We start from the raw sequence: 21,387 nt of genomic DNA on the forward strand, positions 1-21,387 counted from the left end.
TGAAATCATAAGTTTACATCATACTACACTGCCCTCTTCTGTTTCAGGAGGATCCTGTCATCTTTAGGACAATGATATCTGAAAAATATCTGAAGGTAGAGTACTTGATGTTTTAAGATGGAGAGAAAGATGGGAGAATCATATCACCAATATAAGTGCACACAAGTATTTGCTATATTTTATGACTACATTAATGTCAAGTTTGTAGTAAAGAGGATTTGCTTCATAAATCATAAACTATAATAACATAACTTTCTGAGGAATAAATCTGACTCAGTATTTAAAGTTATTTTGTGAAAACATCGTTTAACATGATTGAAGTTAAATTTTATATAACTTCAATCAACCACCTGAAACCTTGCAATTTTTTTTTCTATCAAAATTCCTCTTCTGTTCCTGTTGCTCTGTTTTATCTACTCTGTTTACCATGCTCATCTTTATACATCTCCATTAGATATCATCCGTTAAATTTTGTACATCAGTGCCAATTTAGGCAGGTTCATTAATGAGTTAAGCTATGCCCTCTACAGGATGTCCCTGGTAGTGACATATTTCTGACACATTTCTTTATGCCAGCGGCCAAGTTAAAAGTATGCCAGTAAATGCATTTAACTCTTACTAGTGTTCATATTCTGTGCCTTCACAACATGGTTTGAGTTCATTGTGACCTAGGCTAAAAACTCCCCCCGTCATATCCCCTCAAATTTTGAGCTACAGATCTGTTTAGGATGTTTATAAAGCCGTGTCTGTGTATACAGGGAGTGCAGAATTATTAGGCAAATGAGTATTTTGTCCACACCATCCTCTGCATGCATGTTGTCTTACTCCAAGCTGTATAGGCTCGAAAGCCTACTACCAATTAAGCATATTAGGTGATGTGCATCTCTGTAATGAGAAGGGTGTGGTCTAATGACATCAACACCGTATATCAGGTGTGCATAATTATTAGGCAACGTCCTTTCCTTTGGCAAAATGAGTCAAAAGAAGGACTTGACAGGCTCAGAAAAGTCAAAAATAGTGAGATATCTTGCAGAGGGATGCAGCAGTCTCAAAATTGCAAAGCTTCTGAAGCGTGATCATCGACCAATCAAGCGTTTCATTCAAAATAGTCAACAGGGTCGCAAGAAGCGTGTGGAAAAACCAAGGCGCAAAATAACTGCCCATGAACTGAGAAAAGTCAAGCGTGCAGCTGCCAAGATGCCACTTGCCACCAGTTTGGCCATATTTCAGAGCTGCAACATCACTGGAGTGCCCAAAAGCACAAGGTGTGCAATACTCAGAGACATGGCCAAGGTAAGAAAGGCTGAAAGACGACCACCACTGAACAAGACACACAAGCTGAAACGTCAAGACTGGGCCAAGAAATATCTCAAGACTGATTTCTCTAAGGTTTTATGGACTGATGAAATGAGAGTGAGTCTTGATGGGCCAGATGGATGGGCCCGTGGCTGGATTGGTAAAGGGCAGAGAGCTCCAGTCCGACTCAGACGCCAGCAAGGTGGAGGTGGAGTACTGGTTTGGGCTGGTATCATCAAAGATGAGCTTGTGGGGCCTTTTCGGGTTGAGGATGGAGTCAAGCTCAACTCCCAGTCCTACTGCCAGTTTCTGGAAGACACCTTCTTCAAGCAGTGGTACAGGAAGAAGTCTGCATCCTTCAAGAAAAACATGATTTTCATGCAGGACAATGCTCCATCACACGCGTCCAAGTACTCCACAGCGTGGCTGGCAAGAAAGGGTATAAAAGAAGAAAAACTAATGACATGGCCTCCTTGTTCACCTGATCTGAACCCCATTGAGAACCTGTGGTCCATCGTCAAATGTGAGATTTACAAGGAGGGAAAACAGTACACCTCTCTGAACAGTGTCTGGGAGGCTGTGGTTGCTGCTGCACGCAATGTTGATGGTGAACAGATCAAAACACTGACAGAAACCATGGATGGCAGGCTTTTGAGTGTCCTTGCAAAGAAAGGTGGCTATATTGGTTTGTGAATGTGGAGATGTTATATTGGTTTCACTGGTAAAAATAAATAATTGAAATGGGTATATATTTGTTTTTTGTTAAGTTGCCTAATAATTATGCACAGTAATAGTCACCTGCACACACAGATACCCCCCTAAAATAGCTAAAACTAAAAACAAACTAAAAACTACTTCCAAAAACATTCAGCTTTGATATTAATGAGTTTTTTGGGTTCATTGAGAACATGGTTGTTGTTCAATAATAAAATTATTCCTCAAAAATACAACTTGCCTAATAATTCTGCACTCCCTGTATATAATAAATGGATGATTAATCTTTAATGGTTTCAGGAGCAGCGGAATTTTTTTTTTTTAAAGGTTTTACAATTCACTTTTAGACAAAGCAACTATTGTCACACAATAATTACTATAATTTTAATCTAACTTATTTAAGAATAAATGGAGGAAAGACCCTGCTGTTATTTAACTAAAAAAAATCACCTTACCGTGATGTGATGGTGCTAACTACTCTACTACCATGCCACCCTTTTTCAGGTCACATCTCTGGGTCAAGACACTCTCCAACCTCTGTATGACCTCTGTTGCATATAAGCAACACTGTTTGTAGATTCACCCATGACCCTTGTAAGACCAGCAGATGTCTCTGCAGGAACCCATTGAAAAAAGTTTCAAGATTCATCTAAAGTCCCAATTTTCTTCATTTAACACTGACTGGATCTAAAAAGCTTTCAAATAGATGCTGGTTAAATTTGACCCAGAATAGTCTAATTTCGGGCTGAAAGAATAACAGAGTTTCTGCTGCTGTCAAATATCAAAACAGGTTAAACCTGACCCAAACACAATGTGTTAACTGTCTTCACTGAGGACAAACTTGCTTGACCAGTATGTGCATGTATGTCATTGACTGACACATATGTGCACTGACATTAATGAATAAATCCACAAACTCAGTAGATGCAACAAATATCTGTGCATAAATTACAGTATATTCTATTGAGTTTTGGGTAAATTCAACTTAATTCAAATCAGTTTTATTTATATAGCCTTGAAAGTTGCCTTGAAACACAGGACTTAGCAGTCCTTTGTCATGGGTCACTCATTTGAGACTAATAAACACCACATTTCAGCTGGGTATGAAGTTTGGAAAGACATTTTGGAAAGAATTAATGACCATTTGATGGTACTGATTGGGAGTGATTGTTAAAATACATACAATCAGTGTAAGTTGAAAATTGTAAATATCAGTGTATCATCATACATTATGGTTTTTGCAAATTTTTGTCATCTAATGCCATCTAACTTTTAAGGTACAGCAGCCTCAAGACCTAATACAGTTAAACATGTAATTAGTTGTCATGAAATTATATATAAGCTATAGATAATAAAATTACTTTTCAAACCAGTCCTAAAAGTGTTTATTTTAAAGTTAGGAGTCTAAAAAATTGGAAGCCAGCCCTCAGAGGTCTTAAAAAAAGCAGTTTTTGATACTTAATTTCGACCTTAGTGTTATTAGCATCAGAAGTGACTGCCTGTTTAATTCATATCCTGTGCCATAAATACACAGCAGTCAGTTCTATCATACCAAAACACCTAAAAATCTGAGAAAACTAAGCATTGTAGGATTTCATTTGTGGTCCCTGGTCCACTTAAAAATAAAGAAAGTCTTGAGGAAAGAGGAATTCGGAGTAAAGTTCACTCTATTAGTACGAGAAGTCTACTTTTCTGTAATAGTTATTGTAGGTAAGAATTGTTGAGGTTCAAAAAGGAGACAGGTGGCTTAATAAACCTTACAAACACTAATAATTTGTTTTAAAAAAATGTATTTCATATTTACTTTCAAAGGATTATATTTAAAAATCCAACTTTTCATCAAAAATAACTTAATAGTTTTACGAGACCTGTTCGTGATTTTCAAAAAACATTATTCAGCATTTCGATTTAAAAAAATACTTTTGAATTAAATGTAAGCATCTCTTAATGAATATTTATAGCTAAAAACTTACAAAGCACCATTAGCATGGCAGATATATTTTCCTTATATTGAAACATTGCTACACTTTGTTCATTAAATGCTGCTTTCCTTTTCTACTTAAAAAATACAAATCCTGCATTCAATATCTGACATAAGATAAATACCTTAAGCACTTGAGATAATATATTTTATGATGGACAGCATATTCAGTATATATTGCAGCTGGATCTAGTTTATATACTGATCTGTGGCTTAGCTACATTCACACAGCAAAATGTATATATCTCAAAATAAGGTATCAAAGCTTTTCAATACTTGAGTACAGTGTACATTGTTTCTCTCTAATATACCCACTTCATACCAGCAAAGCATGTAGAATCCTATTTCAATTAAAATGTTTGTACCTCCATCTGTTACTGAGGAGGAAAGAAAGCCCCATAATGTTTTTCCTGACGAGCTAATATGTTCAACTTACATCTGAAAGGTCTGAGAATGGCAGTGCTTTATATTGTGTGTTTTGTTAGTCGCACTGAGAAGTAACTGTGTTGTATCCGTTTGATGATTGACTGGACTGACTTAAGGTTTAATGATTTTCTTTCTTAAGTTTGTATCAAGTGCTTCAGGTTCAATGACCTTCGACCCCTTGCAGTAAAAGCAGAGAGAGAAATACATAAAAAAAAATTTCCTAGCCATACGTAATGTAAATAAATATAGTTATCAGCCTGTGTTGTTAGACTGATTGCATGTTTACTTGTGTCATTAGCCGATATTGTAGCTCAGAACATTCAAAGATGTTTCTACAATAATCATATAACAGATGCTGCAGTTTCACTTTGATAATCTTTGATAATTAAAGAGAAAAAGACACATATAGACAGTTCTCCTCTCAAATGGTTTAATTTATATAAATATTCTATGTCTAAAAACACACACAGTATGAACATGTTCACTTTTTGCTGTCAATAATTCGAGGCTATTTCTCTTGTGCTCTTGTATCATCACAAATGTATTCTCATTGTGGGGCCATCTATCAATATGGAATCCAGTAACAGGGTATATTATCTAAAAGATAACCTAATACTTTTTAATATTACCATTATGAAGACAAATATATCTGAAAGGAAGAACCCTCTGCAGGTTGTAACTTGTAGGACTGGCTCAGCAAGACAACCAACCCAGAGACTGACAGAAACTAGGAGTGTACGGGTTTCCCAGTATGGTGGTGATAACTGCACAGCACATTGTCAAAATGAGTCTTTGCATTTGTCATGAGGCTCCACCTGCACTGCCATATACAAGTGTTTTAACAGTTTGCTCAAACGTTTAATGTTAAACTTAGTGTATATTTTTAATATATCATTTGCAAGTATGTGTGTTTTTTAAGTTCTATCATCTCATTTTGTCTGCAAAAATAAATAAACCAAGGTCAAGTTTATATTAAATGTACCATTTCGACTTTCTTTTTTGGACAAATGCAGACAAACTAAACAATCCTGAGATCGGGGTTGAATGTGCAGCTTGGCTTTGCGCACAAAGGTATTTGCTGCTGCTTGGAAACAGGGTGTTGAACAACAAACAGGGTAACACAACTAAAGTTAGCAGCTCTAACAGCAAAGTGATTGTTTTCTTCAGCTTTTTAACAGTTCAATGACGTTACTGTGTCCACTTTTATTGGATTTACCATCTATGGGCTGTGATATGTGGTTCTCCAGCTGGTTGAACACGTCAGACAAGATTGCAGAACAAAAGGTTTTACTGTTTGAGGCTTCCTAAGATAAACACTTGCTTGGCGATTCTCAGTAAAGGACAAGTCACGTGTATAAACTTTTCCAAAGAATCAAGGAAGGAAACTGATAACATCTTAAAAATCCTCACTCCAACTAAAGCACATCACTCCATTTTCAGTAATTCTGGACACTGAATACAGCCAATCGCGTGTCTTTCTTTAAATGTCAGTAAATTACTCAATTCTTTGACCGAGGCATGCGGATCGCTGGGCTACATCAGTACAATCCAGGGAAAAACCGAAGCTGTCACTGCGAGTAAAACAAACAAAGACAGCAGGCAGAACAACCATCCCGTTGTCGTGCAAATCCTAAGCCTGCGCTGGGGGCGAGCCACAGATATTACAACACCGGGCGCATCTCCTTCAGTCATGGGTCGCCCTTGGGCGCTTATGATGAATATCTGGGATCCCTTTTGGCAGGGGCTGATCCGTTTCTGTCGGCGAGTTCGCTGAGAAAAGCCTCTAAAGCAGCGAGTGATACAGTAAACTTCACTCCGTAAACTGTCTCCTGAGGCGCGCCGTGCGCTCTGCTGCTGTCCCACCGGCAAAGGGAGAGGCACCTTCAGGGTCTGCCGCTCTTTCGGTTCATTATCGGCTTCGAGTGAGTTCAGCGCTTCATTTTGTTTTTCGATGAATGTAAGATGTCGGCAGATCGGGCAAACGATCGTGTTTCTGATATTTCCATCGCTGTTGATGGTCACCAGCGTTTTGACGAGACAATCGTGGCAGAAAACATGTCCGCAGCTTAAAGTTCGTTCGGTCCCAGAAAGATACTCGTAACATACCGGGCATTCTGGTCCGTCGTCCTGGCTTTCGTCCTTATAGAGTGCCATACTTCCAGTGTGAACTTAATACAGAGAGCATGAAAAGATAGACTTTGTTTACCCGTTGAGGGAAAGCTCCAAGTTCTTTCTCTTCGATACAACTCTCTTACTTTTAACTGTGGGTGGAGCAGAGGCGTGCATAAACGTGTGGCACAGGGTGGCAGTAATCATTGAATGCACTCAAAAAAAATCTGTTGTTGGATGAACACAATTTAATCATGGCACCCTTTTTGCACACAATTTAACCAAGTACAATAAACCATTTTCAATCATGTCAAACCAACACATTTAGCATTTGGTGGTTTAATGTAATCAGATTACGTTGGATCAACATAGTATACTTAAATAAATCACTTGAAATCAATGTAAGTATGTAGAGTGAAATTTGTTTTAATTCATTCTACACAAGTTAAAAAGTTTAGGAAAACAATTAAATCTTGTTGTTTCAACAACTACTTTGTTAATCAAGGCAATTACTGCAAGTCTTGCTTAATAAACCAATATGGGGGTTGATGATTTCACTCATTTCAATCGAATTATTTCAATTAGATTTGTTTACATTTGTTACACATTTAGAAACCCACTACTTTACAAAAAAAGTCACAATCAGATTATGATAACATTAACTTTATTAACTGGATTTAGTGGACAATATAAAAGCTTACCATTTTTGTACACCTGCAAGCATTATGCCACTTCAAAAGGTAAAACGTTAGAATACTTATTTACATAGGTAATATGTTGGAACCAAAGCTTCCACAACTAAAAACAGATGCAAAATTTGCTCAATATAGCAACTGTATTTTAAGAAATTAAACTAAAAGAGTATAATACATCTACCACTTGGCAAGTTAAAACATGTGACAAAATAAAATTACTATTGTGTGAATTTGGAAAAAAAAAATAATTAGAAATAATTTGGGGGCAATACAACAACAACAAAAAATCCATAGGTAAAAATAAAATAAAATATAGGGATTAAAAAAAATTTAGGAAGTAAAACTAAAATAGAAACAGAAGGCTTAACATCAAATTAAATGACAGATGACAATTTTTTTTCAAATGCAATTAATTACTTGAAATGAAAATCTATATTTGTTTGGTGTATCTCAATGTAATAATTATTAGTTTGACCAATTTTTATATTTCTGTATTTATTTTTTAATTTTGGTTGCAGTCCTCCACAGCTAGCAATATAGTTTTGCTGTGTTTTAAAACATGCTAGCAAGAAAAATGGACACAATAATACAGTGAACTTAACAGGTGGCAGTGGTCTTAAACTTTACAGGCCCTTGACACATAAACACAACATAGTAACAGTGCAGCTAAAAACAACAATGAACATTTCTTTGGGAAAACCCCTCAATGCAGTTTCTGTAAAATGGTAACTTTGTTCTACAAAGGAGAAAAAAAAAAAGAAAAAAAGAGGGGAGCACTAAAGCACTCCAATGATATCTTCATTCAACACATGACAGCATTATGGTATGTGTGAATTAGTACCTATACTACAAACTCAAAATTAAATGAAAAATAATTAACAGAACAGTACTTCTGTCAGTACTTCTGATCCATTTTGAGCCATCTATATAAGGATAAACAAAAATCATCTGCAGTGCTGTATAAAAGGTGAATTGCCCAACAGAGAGAATCCAAAAACTTAAAATATTTTTTAAATGAAAGAAAAAAATATAAACAACTCAAATATTAACATTATATATTGGAAATCACCATTGCACCAATGAACCATTCAAGACCTATCAGTCATTTTCAAGTGCTCTCACCCCATAAGCTTGTTTTTCAGAAACTGTGCCTTTGAAGCTTTTGTCCATCAAGATTTAAAAGTATCTTCTGGAGGACTTAAAGGTTCTCTTAAAGGTTTCTTAAAGCTAGGGTAATCAGTTAACTTGCATAATTATTCTTTAGGTTAGTCTACTCAATCCTAATACAAACCTTGGAGATGGCAAGCATGAGACCTCTTATTTTCTTTCCAGGAGTCCCTCCTTTGCTCAGAAAGATTTCCATTAAGCGTGGCACGTATTGGTCAAGCTCGGCAAAGAAAGTAGATAGCAGAGGCTTTGTGGTGATTCGCAGAAACTCCTTGTCAATCTGCAATAGAGAACAAATACATTGATTAAAAACTCAACTGTATATTTCACTCACTTCACATCTAAGCTGACTAAAGCTGCTTTTAGAAGACCATGCAGACATCAGTGCTGTCTGTGTAGAACATGAATCAGTCTGTGTCAGATCCTGAATTTGAAATTTCCACTGAAGTCACAAGTAAGAGGCAAGTGGAACCAAGATCTAGGCCATTTGCTTTTTGACGTTTGCAAAGACTGCTAAATTGTGCCAGTGGTAGTTCACTCTTTGCAACATAGTACGCTGTTCTAAACAGATTTTTCAGATTTATTTTTAGTATGTTATTTGCAATTGGTGTTTGTTCTGGGAAAGATATTGCAGACTGAGCAATAATGCATTTCTAATGGGGGCCTTTCTTAAAATTACTGGTCCCAGTAACAAAGGCGCTTGTCGACTCAGAAATCGAGGGAAAACCAACAACACATTATGTTATTTACACGGGTGCACATAAGTGGTCCGCATGTGCACATTTGCTGTCAAAATAAAAGACGCGCACCAGATAAGAAGTTCTGACATTTCTTTGGAGGTGGAGGAAAACCAAAGTAATTGCTTAAAGGAGCTTGCTTCTTCGACATCTTTAAGAGTTCTAAACAAATGTCTGTCCTCCTCCAGAAAATCTTTTTTTTTTTTTTTTGCCTGTCCCGTTTGGCTCTTTTGCCATCAGAATTATTGTCTAAAGGCAAAGAAAGATGCCCAACGGATTTACTTTACCAAATTGACCATCCCAGCCTTGCCGTAATGGTCCATTTGATTCACCTTTTATTGTTTATTTTATTTTCACTTGCTGAATACGGGACAGACTTGACTGGGGGAAAGAAGGGGAGAAAGAAAGAGGGAAAGAGAAACAGCTGAGAAGAGGGACAAGGGCAAAAAACAAAAACCAACAGAATGGGCAGAAAAAAAAAATGCATCTATCGATCACCTGGATCACCTGTTGAGAAAGAAAAAAGAAAACAAGCAGAAGAGAACAAGAGTAATAGAATAAACAACATCACAATGATATATGGGAATATGACAGTAAATACTAAATATTAAACATTATTGTGCAGCACATAAGATCAACAGAACACAGTGTGCTTTGAGGTAGGAGCCAAAAAGGGTGTAGTTTGTGGGTGTGATCACCCGTGTGTACACCTGTGAGCATGGACGCGCTTGTTTTTTTTAAAAGGTTCCTTCATGTAATGATCTGCTAGAGGGTGTGGGGAGCCACTGCCCCGTCCTCCCGGGCATGAAGCAGGTATGGAGGAGATCAAAACTCCAGACATCCAGAGGCCCCCAGAACACAAGAGACCAAGGAAGACCAACAGAGGGGCAGCCGCGCCACTGTCCCAGAAAGAGCTGAGGAGAGACCCAGATGAGGGCTCACTCAGCAGCCGCGGAGCAGAAGCCAGGGGGGGTTGCAGTGACGCGCCCGTGAGCTCCGCCGGCAGCCAGCTGTGCCTGAGTGACCGAGCCCCAGGCCGAGAGGCCGGGGGCACCCCACCTCCGAAGTGGCCCGAGCGAGCCCCAGGCTCCAGGCCCCGATAAGCGGCCGCCAAGGAGTGAGCCGGTGTGTACCTGGACGCCCATCCCCAGACACAAAGAACCACCAACGCACCGATGTCTGAGGGAGTCCGCCACTGGCAGGGGAAGTGGTGGTGGGGGGAGATAGGCCTCCAAACCTTTGAGGGCCTGAGATGTCCCCAGAGAGGTGGCGTCTGATACCCAACCTGACATATAGACACAGACATACAGGCACACACAGATACAAACATCCATTCCCACCCTCATGCTCTCATATGCACTTACTCCACACTCAACCAACGTGGAGACAAACATAAAGAGACGCTGTACACACGATCACACTCCCCAAGCGTACTCTACGAACCGGGTCTAGGTACCCTTGCCCCTGGAGGGGGGAACTGCACCCAGACCCAGGTGGTGTTACCCTTTTCCCTGCGGTGGGGAGAGGCAGACCGCTCCGACTCCGCAGCAGCAGGGAGGCCCCACACTCCAGACCGCAGTCGGACGGCCAACTCCTCCTTCTAGCCCCCCCGCTCCAGCAGGCGGCAGAGAACGGGGGTGAGAGAAGACTCCAAACCTCCCTCCACCCGCTCATTGTAGTGTTGATGCATGTGTGTTCTAAGGTGCATTTAAAACCCAGGAGGGCATGGAGCTACCTGCCAGAGAGCAGCAGGTAAGCGCATAGTCCCTCCTGCTAGCCCTCAATGTCTACGTGTATTTAAAATTGAGAGGTGGGCAACGACGCCAGGGGTGAGGTGTACACCCTGATGGTCTTTTGGAATCCGTGTAGCGTGCCCACCCCTCCTCTGCACCCTGGTGAAAAGCTCCAGAAAATCTTATGTACGCAAACACGCGTTGCAACTTCTTATCTTGTGCGCGTTTTTTATTTTGACAGCGAATGCGCACCTGTGGACCACTTATGTGCACCACTGGTTATTATTTAGCTCGTCATATTGCAGCCACAGAAATTCTTTTGTCCATGAAACCATAAAGCTGCACTTTCTTTTTGCCTTATAGTCTGATTTGTCATAACTTTTCTGTTTTGTGGTAAGCTTTTCTTTGGCTGTCACTTCTTCACCCTGACCTGTCTTATTTGGCTCAGCAGAACTAAAATATATATCCTGCTGCTTTTACACACGCACTCACATAACGCTCAGCGATTCTCTGCGCGATCATGTTTAAGCTTGCTGCGGGAGATTTCACTTGTCATGTTTGCATAGTAAGCTAACGATTGATAAGATGATGTCAGAGGAATTGGTGCGCAAATTATCGTCACTCACCAATCAGTGCTGTCGCTCTCTATACACAGTTCGCGCGATTGCAAAGTGAAAGCAAAAAACAAGCGCAAATTCAAACGTGATTTCAATATGTCACATATTGACAGTGGCTCACCGATGCCAATGACATAATTACCTAGCTACATTTCCGAAAGAATGCAAAAGCATAGACATATATTTTTCCTTCCTACGATAGGCCGACGGGCAGGGCAGAGATAGATTTTGGTAGCCCGACTGGAAAAATCGCTAGCCCCGGGACGTCGAGCCCTGTATAGTGTTTCAATAATTTGTACCTACTACTCTCCCTGATGGAACAACGCTTGCACTGCCACATACAAGTCACTGAAAGAAAAAAAGCGAAGCAGTTTTAAGGATGGTTTTATTGGCACCTTTTTTCACTTTGATTAAATCATAAAACTATCATAAAAAATATATGATGGTAAAAACTTACCATGTATTAAAGAGGAGGCACAAACAATCAGAAAAAGGGGTCAGCTTTCTTTGTGGTGTTACTATGATAAAGAAAACAGACAAAATTATTTTATAAAAATTCCACAGTGGATTTTTTTTTACTTTGTTGCAAATGTATAAAAAAAATACCAATACATATAAATACCTCTTGCAATATAAAATTCACAGATAAATATCCAATCTGTTGCCAAATGTAATAGCAGTGTTTCACACTATGTAATAAAGATGCTGGTAGTTGTGGTAAAGGTCCGACAGGCAATTTTCATAACTATCCGCCATTGCCTTTTCCTCTGACCTCGTGTTCATGCTCTTTTTCCCATGCACTAGCGTTCAAGTCAATTCGAAGGATGCAGCCCCTGAATTTGGACACAGCTAATATTTAGCAACTCGCGCACGCTACAGTTTAACTTACATTACTGCGAGAGGCCGAATGCTTTAAAAAAAGGAGAGAGAAAGAAAGAAGAAATGCAAATGATAATTTAAAAAAAGTGAAGAAAGACCATGTCTTGCAATAACTGTCATTTAAAACCAAAGTGAATGCTAACAGAGCTAGGTAAAAGTTCAATGAGACAACCATACTAGCTTTAGCTAACTTCATTTACTTTGAAAGTGAATTACAAACGTGTTAAATATTGAATTAAACATATCAATAACCGCTAAAAACACTATAAGACTAACTGCAAAAACGGGTAACAAAAAAAAATGAAAAACAATGAAATGGAAATGCTAATAATAATATAAATATAATACCCGATTTTCACTGTATTTGCTCCACTCCCGCTGTCTAATGGCAACTTACACATTTGGAATTAAAAACATTGTTAAACAATTAACGGACGGAACAACTTCGTTTGACTAAGATATTTACGGTTATTTATTACTTACCTGTATTGTGGAAGATTCCGCAGAGGGAAACGGCAGTTCACTGAACACATATAACTTTCTCCACGTTCCCGCCTCTTCACTTCTGGGAAGTTTGAGCATGCGCACTAGGCATCGGTTTTAGAGTTGTTGATTTAAAATAATTACGTTTAATTGAACTGAAGAATGCAAATCTAGTTCATTAAACTTTGTTATTTTATGTTAAACCAACAACTGATAATGATTTAAAAACCTAAACTCAATATGTTCATGCTAAATAGATACATGTCTATTGAATTAATCAAACAACTGCCTTAGTTGACTTTTTTGAGTGTGGTCTTACCTCCACCCCCCCACCCCCCTCTCAAAAAAGAAGAAATAAATGAAACATGTTGAAATAATATCTAGTTTAATCACAGTCTTTTGACTAAAACATATAGCTTTAGTCATAATTTAGGCATCTAAATTATTTCATACTTACTCTAGTTTTAGTCAAATTATTACCATATTATTATAGCAGACTAAAACTAAAGTTGAATCAGTTGACTAAAATATAAAGTTTTGTTTGCACTTAATTGGATCACTTTCAAACTTGTCCTGCCTTTCTCCAAAACTTAATTAGCTCTGACTGGATCTATTCTCTCAAGAATATTTTCATTTTCATTGTTCAATGATAAAAGCATCAAGATATTTCATCATAGTTTTTGCGCAATCGTTTTTATTCGATTATCATGTTGTTTTTGTCAGGTTGTTTGCAAAAACTATGCAAGGAAAGTTACTGGTTAACAAAATTAGTACACAGCAAATTCAAAAGTGTTAAATGTATTGGTGTTAGTAGTCTTCTTGCAAAAGTAGAGTTAATTTTACTCTAAGTAGAGTCACATCCTTTTAATGTAACTCTGAGGTGTAAAATGATAGTAGTTAAAACCGAGTGTTAAAAATTAGTGTTTCTATGTCAAATCTGGAGGTGTTAAAATGGAAACATTAACTCTTGACCTCTTAACTCCGAACTCCTAGAGGGGCTATGACCAGAGGTGGGTCGAGTATCCAAAAATTGTACTCAAGTAAGAGTAGCATTACTTTAAAATATTATTACTCAAGTAAAAGTGAAAAGTAGTCATCAAAAAAGTTACTCGAGTAAGAGTAAAAAAGCACTTGGTGAAAAGACTACTCAAGTAGCGAGTAACTGTTTGAAATGTCCGATTTATTTTATAAATAAATGCTATCAGGCAAACAAAATAAATAAATATACAAATTTTAGTATTTTCAAAAGGAATATATGTAAAAAGATCCACAAAATAAGGCACAACAATTCTAATTTCAAGATTTCAGATTTTCACAACATTTTTCAAACAGGCTTTTTTCACCAATACCTACAGTAAATAATATAAATATATAAACAGTGCAAACAATTTCCAGTGACAAGATATGCTGTAAACTTTAGATTCATTTTTGCTCCAAATGGCACAGCGGCTTCAGAGAAAACAGAACGAGGCATCTTCAACATATGTACATACAAGGCAGCTCAGTTTACCATAAATTGTATAAGTGTGCATTTTTTTCTGCATATTTAGCAAAAATGTGCCCTTTCTTCACTCGGTGAGGTGATGGTTAAGCTTCAGCAGCAGTTTGCTCTCAAGGTTCTTTCTGTGAAGCTGTAACTGTTTAGCAGTGAACAGGAATCCTGCATGACTGAGAAGTCATTCACAAGCTCCAGATGCAGGAAGAGCTGTATTGATTTTGATCAAGAGCTTCTTGATGTGAGGAACACCATGCAATAGATCCACACCTCCAGTGAATGGACATGAAAGGTACCTCTCCAGCTCCCCTGCAGTGTTGCCAACTCCTCAGTAAGGAAAATCGCTATTGGTTGTCCTAAAAGTCGCTAGAAGCCGCTAAATGACGTCATCGCCTAATTTGCATGATTGGTCATGCTAATCTAATTGCAACCTATGTTGTTGGAGAGAGAAATAACATCGTGGAAGAGACATAAAGTGAGTAAAAAACGTCCTAAATGCATTTAGAGTTTATTTAGCACTACAAATTAAATTTCTTTTAGCAATTATTGTTTTTTTTAATGTCACAATTCCAACCCTGCTCCTTTACCCGGGCTTGGACCGGCAAAAGTGACCCGAAATTGACTACTGGGAGTGCAGAATTATTAGGCAAGTTGTATTTTTGAGGAATAATTTTATTATTGAACAACAACCATGTTCTCAATGAACCCAAAAAACCCATTAATATCAAAGCTGAATGTTTTTGGAAGTAGTTTTTCGTTTGTTTTTAGTTTTAGCTATTTTAGGGGGATATCTGTGTGTGCAGGTGACTATTACGTGCATAATTATTAGGCAACTTAACAAAAAACAAATATATACCCATTTCAATTATTTATTTTTACCAGTGAAACCAATGTTATATTGGTTTCACTGGTAAAAATTCACAAATTTTACATTCACAAATATACATTTCTGACATTCAAAAACAAATCAGCGACCAATATAGCCACCTTTCTTTGCAAGGACACTCAAAAGCCTGCCATCCATGGATTCTGTCAGTGTTTTGATCTGTTCATCATCAACATTGCGTGCAGCAGCAACCACAGCCTCCCAGACACTGTTCAGAGAGGTGTACTGTTTTCCCTCCTTGTAAATCTCACATTTGATGATGGACCACAGGTTCTCAATGGGGTTCAGATCAGGTGAACAAGGAGGCCATGTCATTAGTTTTTCTTCTTTTATACCCTTTCTTGCCAGCCACGCTGTGGAGTACTTGGACGCGTGTGATGGAGCATTGTCCTGCATGAAAATCATGTTTTTCTTGAAGGATGCAGACTTCTTCCTGTACCACTGCTTGAAGAAGGTGTCTTCCAGAAACTGGCAGTAGGACTGGGAGTTGAGCTTGACTCCATCCTCAACCCGAAAAGGCCCCACAAGCTCATCTTTGATGATACCAGGCCAAACCAGTACTCCACCTCCACCTTGCTGGCGTCTGAGTCGGACTGGAGCTCTCTGCCCTTTACCAATCCAGCCACGGGCCCATCCATCTGGCCCATCAAGACTCACTCTCATTTCATCAGTCCATAAAACCTTAGAAAAATCAGTCTTGAGATATTTCTTGGCCCAGTCTTGACGTTTCAGCTTGTGTGTCTTGTTCAGTGGTGGTCGTCTTTCAGCATTTCTTACCTTGGCCATGTCTCTGAGTATTGCACACCTTGTGCTCTTGGGCACTCCAGTGATGTTGCAGCTCTGAAATATGGCCAAACTGGTGGCAAGTGGCATGTTGGCAGCTTGACTTTTCTCAGTTCATGGGCAGTTATTTTGCGCCTTGGTTTTTCCACACGCTTCTTGCGACCCTGTTGACTATTTTGAATGAAACGCTTGATTGGTCGATGATCACGCTTCAGAAGCTTTGCAATTTTGAGACTGCTGCATCCCTCTGCAAGATATCTCACTATTTTTGACTTTTCTGAGCCTGTCAAGTCCTTCTTTTGACCCATTTTGCCAAAGGAAAGGACGTTGCCTAATAATTATGCATACCTGATATACGGTGTTGATGTCATTAGACCACACCCCTTCTCATTACAGAGATGCACATCACCTAATATGCTTAATTGGTAGTAGGCTTTCGAGCCTATACAGCTTGGAGTAAGACAACATGCATGAAGAGGATGATGTGGACAAAATACTCATTTGCCTAATAATTCTGCACTCCCTGTAGTGATCGTTTGATATATGGACCTGCAGCGGAGTTTAGGCGAGGACACGGCTAGTGATGTCAGACTTAACGACCGGATAGGGCTTTGGAGTTGACGTCACGCCGCAGTGCATTGTGGGATCGCGGCGCCATGTCAGTAGGCCAAAAAGCAAAAGAAGCGCACAGTGTTGGAGTGTTGGATTTGGGACTGCCAGAACCATGCTCAAAATCAGCGCAAAAGACAAAGGGCTGTATCGCGACCGATTGCGCCCAGACGCCAAGAGACGGTACTTTGAAAAAATTGCGTGCATCGGTAATGTGGACCCATATGCCGCCGTTGTCCTATCCTGATATCTTCGCATACCTTGTCTGTGGAGTCAGCGCATACACAGCGAACCAGTTTAAGAATTATAAATCCCTGGAGGCCCACATCCAATTCACAAACGGCTGGGTGCAAGATTTGTCCATCTTTAAGCCTCCACGCTGCGAGTATGTTGTCGTTAAGACAAAGGTAAGTCGGTTTGAACTTGATAACCCTCTAAACAACTTCCTTGTTACAGTTTTTTGCTAATCTATATTAGCCTTGGTTAATTACAGACCTTTTATTAAAAGTGGCTTTTGTGTGTTTCAGGTACTGCACTCACAACGACTGAATGAAACTGCATTACAGCCATGGGTCATTGTGAGCACCAATGGGAGGGTTGAGGCTGCTCACTGCACATGCATGGCCGGAGTTGCAGAGACCTGCACCCATGTCGCTGCTCTTTTGTTTAAAGTCGAGGCTACAGTGCGTATCAGAGGCACCAGAACTGTAACAGACGAGCCTGCATATTGGGTATTGCCCGGAAATATGACCAAGATACAGCCCGATGTTGCACATAACATTGACTTCTCCTCAGCAGCTGCCCAAAAACTTGGTCTTGATGAAATCATAAACACACCCTCTGCATTGAGAGGCAAAAGGAGGCGATCGCAATAAAGATCTTCAGGTGCACTTTCTAAAGTTTCTTACGGCAGCAACTGTTACAGAGGCGCAGGCGGAAGAAATTGAAGCACAGACTAGATCGCAGCACATGACCCCTGCATGGTTTCGCTGCCGTGCAGGGAGAATCACAGCTTCGGCTATGCATGCTGTTTGGCTACAAGTTTGGACACTCCGGCCCATAGTGTTGTGAATCGTGTGTGTTACCCAGAAAGGACCTTTTCTACTGTGCAAACAAGGTGGGGTGTCGAGCATGAAGAGGACGCAAGAAAGGCCTACAACGAGATAATGGCATTGCATCACCGCAATCTGCAGGTTCGTTTATGTGGTTTCTGTGTGAACACCCATTTTCCGGAAGTTGGAGCATCTCCAGACGGACTCACAATATGTGACTGTTGTGGTAAGGGGTGTCTGGAGATAAAGTGTCCTTTTAAACTTGGTTGGGTGTAGCTGCTAATGGTCTTCAGTTGAAGCGGGCGCAGCCATACTAGGGCTGCACGATATTAGGAAAACCTGCGATGTGCGATAACTGTGATCAATATTGCGATAACGATATGACTTGCGATAAAATAAATAGCAAAAAAAACCCCAAACGAATACATAATTTCCGTTTTACTGCAACAGTTTTATTTAAAGAAAGCTGCTGTATTAGCAGTGTAACAACAAAGTGCACTTTAACATTGAAACATTGCCCCCATAAAAAATTTTTCTGAGGTTTGAATTCTGAAAGACATCCTTCCCGGTCTCTATAATTAGTTTTAAGTAAACATAACTTAAATTATACTGCAAATTATCTCAATGCAGTTGTTCATCATTTTACCACTCACCTAGTAGTTATGATGTAAGTCAAAACTGGAGAGGAAACTTTACTGTAGTGCTTGCGTAGTTTTCAGCGTGGCTCAGTTCAAACATGACGGTCTTGCGGCATGTTTCGTACATTTGTGGAATGGCGACATGGGAAAAGTAGTTTTGTGAGGGGATGCTGTATCTCCGGTCCACTTTATGTATCAGACTGGTGAAGCCCTCTCTGCTAACTGTATTTATAGGCATCATGTCTTTAGCCAAAAAATGTGTGATGTCCTCTGTTATTTCTTTGTACCGCTACGACGTTTTCTCATAAGGAGTTCCACTTGAAAAACTCGGATGCAGACACGGCTGTTGGACTGCGGTGCTCTTTGTCTTAACATTAGCAACCTTTGTTTGGCTAGCCTTGTCTTTCTGGAACTCTTCAAACAGTTATCTGTGGTTGTATTGAAGATGATGGTGGAGATTAGTCGTGTTTCCTCTGGTGGTTGCCACGAGTGTTTGGCAAGTTTTGCAGAGCACCTGTGTTTGGAGAACGTCGTCTTTATCAAATCCAAAGTACCTCCAAATAAGCCAGGTACCTTTTTTTTTTTTAGCCACGAGTTCATAGTTAGTAGCGTTCTCGTCATGCACCTCGCTCTCAGCCATTACAACTCTGACTCGTTGCTGCAGCGTTGTTCGCTCCCCACCTACGTAGGAGGCGGGCCTCTAATCCATTTGATTGGTTAATGCCGTGAAGGGCTCTATTCAACTGCTCAAATGTGTAAAGGGGTTTCTTTGATTGGTAAATTCTTTAAAGCACGTGTGTAAACATTTTAAGGTACCCAATTATCGCAGTTTACGCCGTCTTTTGCGATGGGCCCATCACACAGGCTGATATCGCAATGACAATAAATTTTATTATTTATTGTGCAGGCCCAACCCATACTACTGTCAGTTACAAACACAAATCTTTGTTACCGGCGCCAACCACTGTGACCTCGTTGTGTGGACACAGAGAGACCTTGCTGTGATACGCATCCTCCCTGATGTGGATTTCTGGGAACCACGTTTAAAGCAAGCACAAGATTTCTTTCTTAAAGTGTGCCTTCCTGAACTTGTTGGGAAATACTTCTCCAAACAACGTGCTGCTCTAAATAGCCTGTAATGTTTCATTTTGTGGTTCAAGATTGATGCCAGCTGTGTGTTGCCATGTAAATAGTTTGCATTTCATTTTTATGTACTTGCTAAGTACATGTGAACAGATCAAGAATAAAAAACAAACAAACAAATATGCTATTCTTTTCTGTTTTATTGAAACTACTTCACACAAAGTACAATTATTTACAATGAACTACACATGCAACACAACAGCTTTATGAATACTCAACAAGAGCAAGTTTCATTTGGCCCTGGTTTGACAACCACACTGGGGCACATATTCACCAAAACACAGCAAACCTTAACAATCTTATCAAGCAGTGTCGTGTTTATTTCTGCTCTGCCCTGTTTATTGCTCACACAATACTTCGTCTGCCCTTTAGCTTCTGTGACGCTGTCTGTCCGATCACCACTGTCCACATTTGCAGCTGGTTCCTCAACCTCCACTTGTCCAACACAACTTGCTGTCCACTGCCTCCATGACATTGTGATTTTGTTGTTGGTCTCCTGTCAGATCTTCATCGATCACTTCTGCACGGGGCACACCTTCAGACTCTGCAGCTGCATAACGAAAGCCTGTAAGATAAAATTAGTGCATACACATAAGGTAAATGTACACCAATATTCCAATGACAGGTGTGTGATTCATATCGAAGTTATGTGCGGATTAGTGTACAATGATAGAAATTTAGTATGTTTTTAGAGGCCCATGTGCAGTGTTGGTGCCCAGTCTGGAATTGTTACATCCATTTCATATGCTGGTTTGCCTGCAATAATGCCAAATCATAAGCTACTCAGTGGACATGACGTGGTTCTGCAGCATCACACATTAGCATGTTTTATCTCATTATCTTTGACCTCAGCGCATTGCAAATAACACTAAAAGCCTTTTAATAGGGATATGAATTAATTTAGAACTCACCGGAAAGAAAATGCGGCGAGCAAACCAACAAAAAGCTGGGGATTGCAGAGCACTCGATATCCGCTCGTCTCACCGCTGCAATCCAAGCCTGACATCTTTGTTTAGTAAAATCGGATACATGGGATCCCTCACGTTGCCTCCAGGATGGAAAACGATGAAAAGAGAGCCCATTATCCAGCTTCTTGCCTTCACGATCGTGTGATCTAACGTTGCAACCGACAACACAACACGTATAAACCATAGCTGAAGCTGTATCCTGTGTCTGGCCTACTGTCATGGCGGAAGGGGGCGTGGCCCACCTCCCGTGACATCAAGTTTCAAAGCCCAATTTCCAAATTTAGGGGCTGCATCTTTCGGAGGCCGCGTTTGTAGGCCGATTACGTTACAGCAGCGCAATGAAGGCTGTCCAAATTCGTAGACTCCTACAAATGCGGCCAACAAATGCATCCTTCGTTTCTCCAGATTTGAAGGATGGGTTTGGTGTATCCTAGCGCGGCCCAGCCTATCCTAGAATTCATAGCATGGCCCAGCCAATTTCAGTTTCCAGCAATGGCAGCAGCTACTTAGTTTTAATATTACTCTTATTATTCTTTCTGAGTCAGAAAATAGACTTAACACATTTTCAGGCGAGAATGTAAATATCTGCTCGGTTTATCAAGACATCACATATTTTCAAAAGCGCTCCGACATTTTCGGAGACGTCTGTTACCCTCCAACTCGATAGCTAGCTGGGGTTCAAGGCTCACTAGAGCCGGTGAGAACAGCGAACTCCCTGCAAATCGTTTTCAAACCCCCCGCTGTCTTTCACTACTCAGGTTAAACATGATATAAAAGTCACTTAGATACCTTAAACATGTTATTGTTTGGCTTTTTTCAGTGTTGTATTTGTTCCTGAGTAAATCAGTGTGGCTAAGATTAAAGTTATAGTTTTCATACAGCTGAATAAACGTTAAACAGAAAATGGATTATACAGAAGTGTGAGATGCTCAAGAGTTTACTCCAGTGTCCTCTTTTATTTTGGACAGCAAGGAGC

General features: G+C 39.7%; 2 protein-coding genes across 2 annotated transcripts; one reads left to right on the forward strand and one right to left on the reverse strand.

The window, feature by feature from the left end:
- Positions 1-4,132: 4,132 nt before the first annotated feature.
- On the reverse strand, positions 4,133-6,673 carry LOC146388462 (RING finger protein 222). Its single transcript, XM_084925791.1, has one exon. The coding sequence runs from the start codon at positions 6,569-6,571 to the stop codon at positions 5,951-5,953; it is 621 nt and encodes a 206-aa protein (XP_084781917.1). The 5' UTR covers positions 6,572-6,673; the 3' UTR covers positions 4,133-5,950.
- Positions 6,674-14,461: 7,788 nt separating this feature from the next.
- Positions 14,462-19,528, forward strand: LOC146388463 (uncharacterized). Its single transcript, XM_084924844.1, has 4 exons — positions 14,462-17,017; positions 17,138-17,472; positions 17,569-17,927; positions 19,168-19,528. Exons 1-4 carry the CDS (start codon positions 16,658-16,660, stop codon positions 19,437-19,439), a joined length of 1,326 nt encoding a protein of 441 aa, XP_084780970.1. The 5' UTR covers positions 14,462-16,657; the 3' UTR covers positions 19,440-19,528.
- The last annotated feature ends 1,859 nt before the right edge of the window (positions 19,529-21,387 follow it).

Source organism: Perissodus microlepis, chromosome 4, assembly GCF_051167445.1.
Source record: "Perissodus microlepis isolate ML-2025 ecotype Zambia chromosome 4, ASM5116744v1, whole genome shotgun sequence".
Taxonomy (NCBI): domain Eukaryota; kingdom Metazoa; phylum Chordata; class Actinopteri; order Cichliformes; family Cichlidae; genus Perissodus; species Perissodus microlepis.

What these genes read in the sequence shown, in the direction of transcription:
- LOC146388462 (XM_084925791.1), bottom strand. Translation starts at nt 6,571, where the DNA reads ATGGCACTCTATAAGGACGAAAGCCAGGACGACGGACCAGAATGCCCG.
- LOC146388463 (XM_084924844.1), top strand. Translation starts at nt 16,658, where the DNA reads ATGTCAGTAGGCCAAAAAGCAAAAGAAGCGCACAGTGTTGGAGTGTTG. An exon ending in ATGTTGTCGTTAAGACAAAG is followed by an intron (nt 17,018 to 17,137) that starts GTAAGTCGGTTT and finishes TGTGTGTTTCAG; the next exon opens with GTACTGCACTCACAACGACT. An exon ending in GCATTGAGAGGCAAAAGGAG is followed by an intron (nt 17,473 to 17,568) that starts GCGATCGCAATA and finishes AAGCACAGACTA; the next exon opens with GATCGCAGCACATGACCCCT.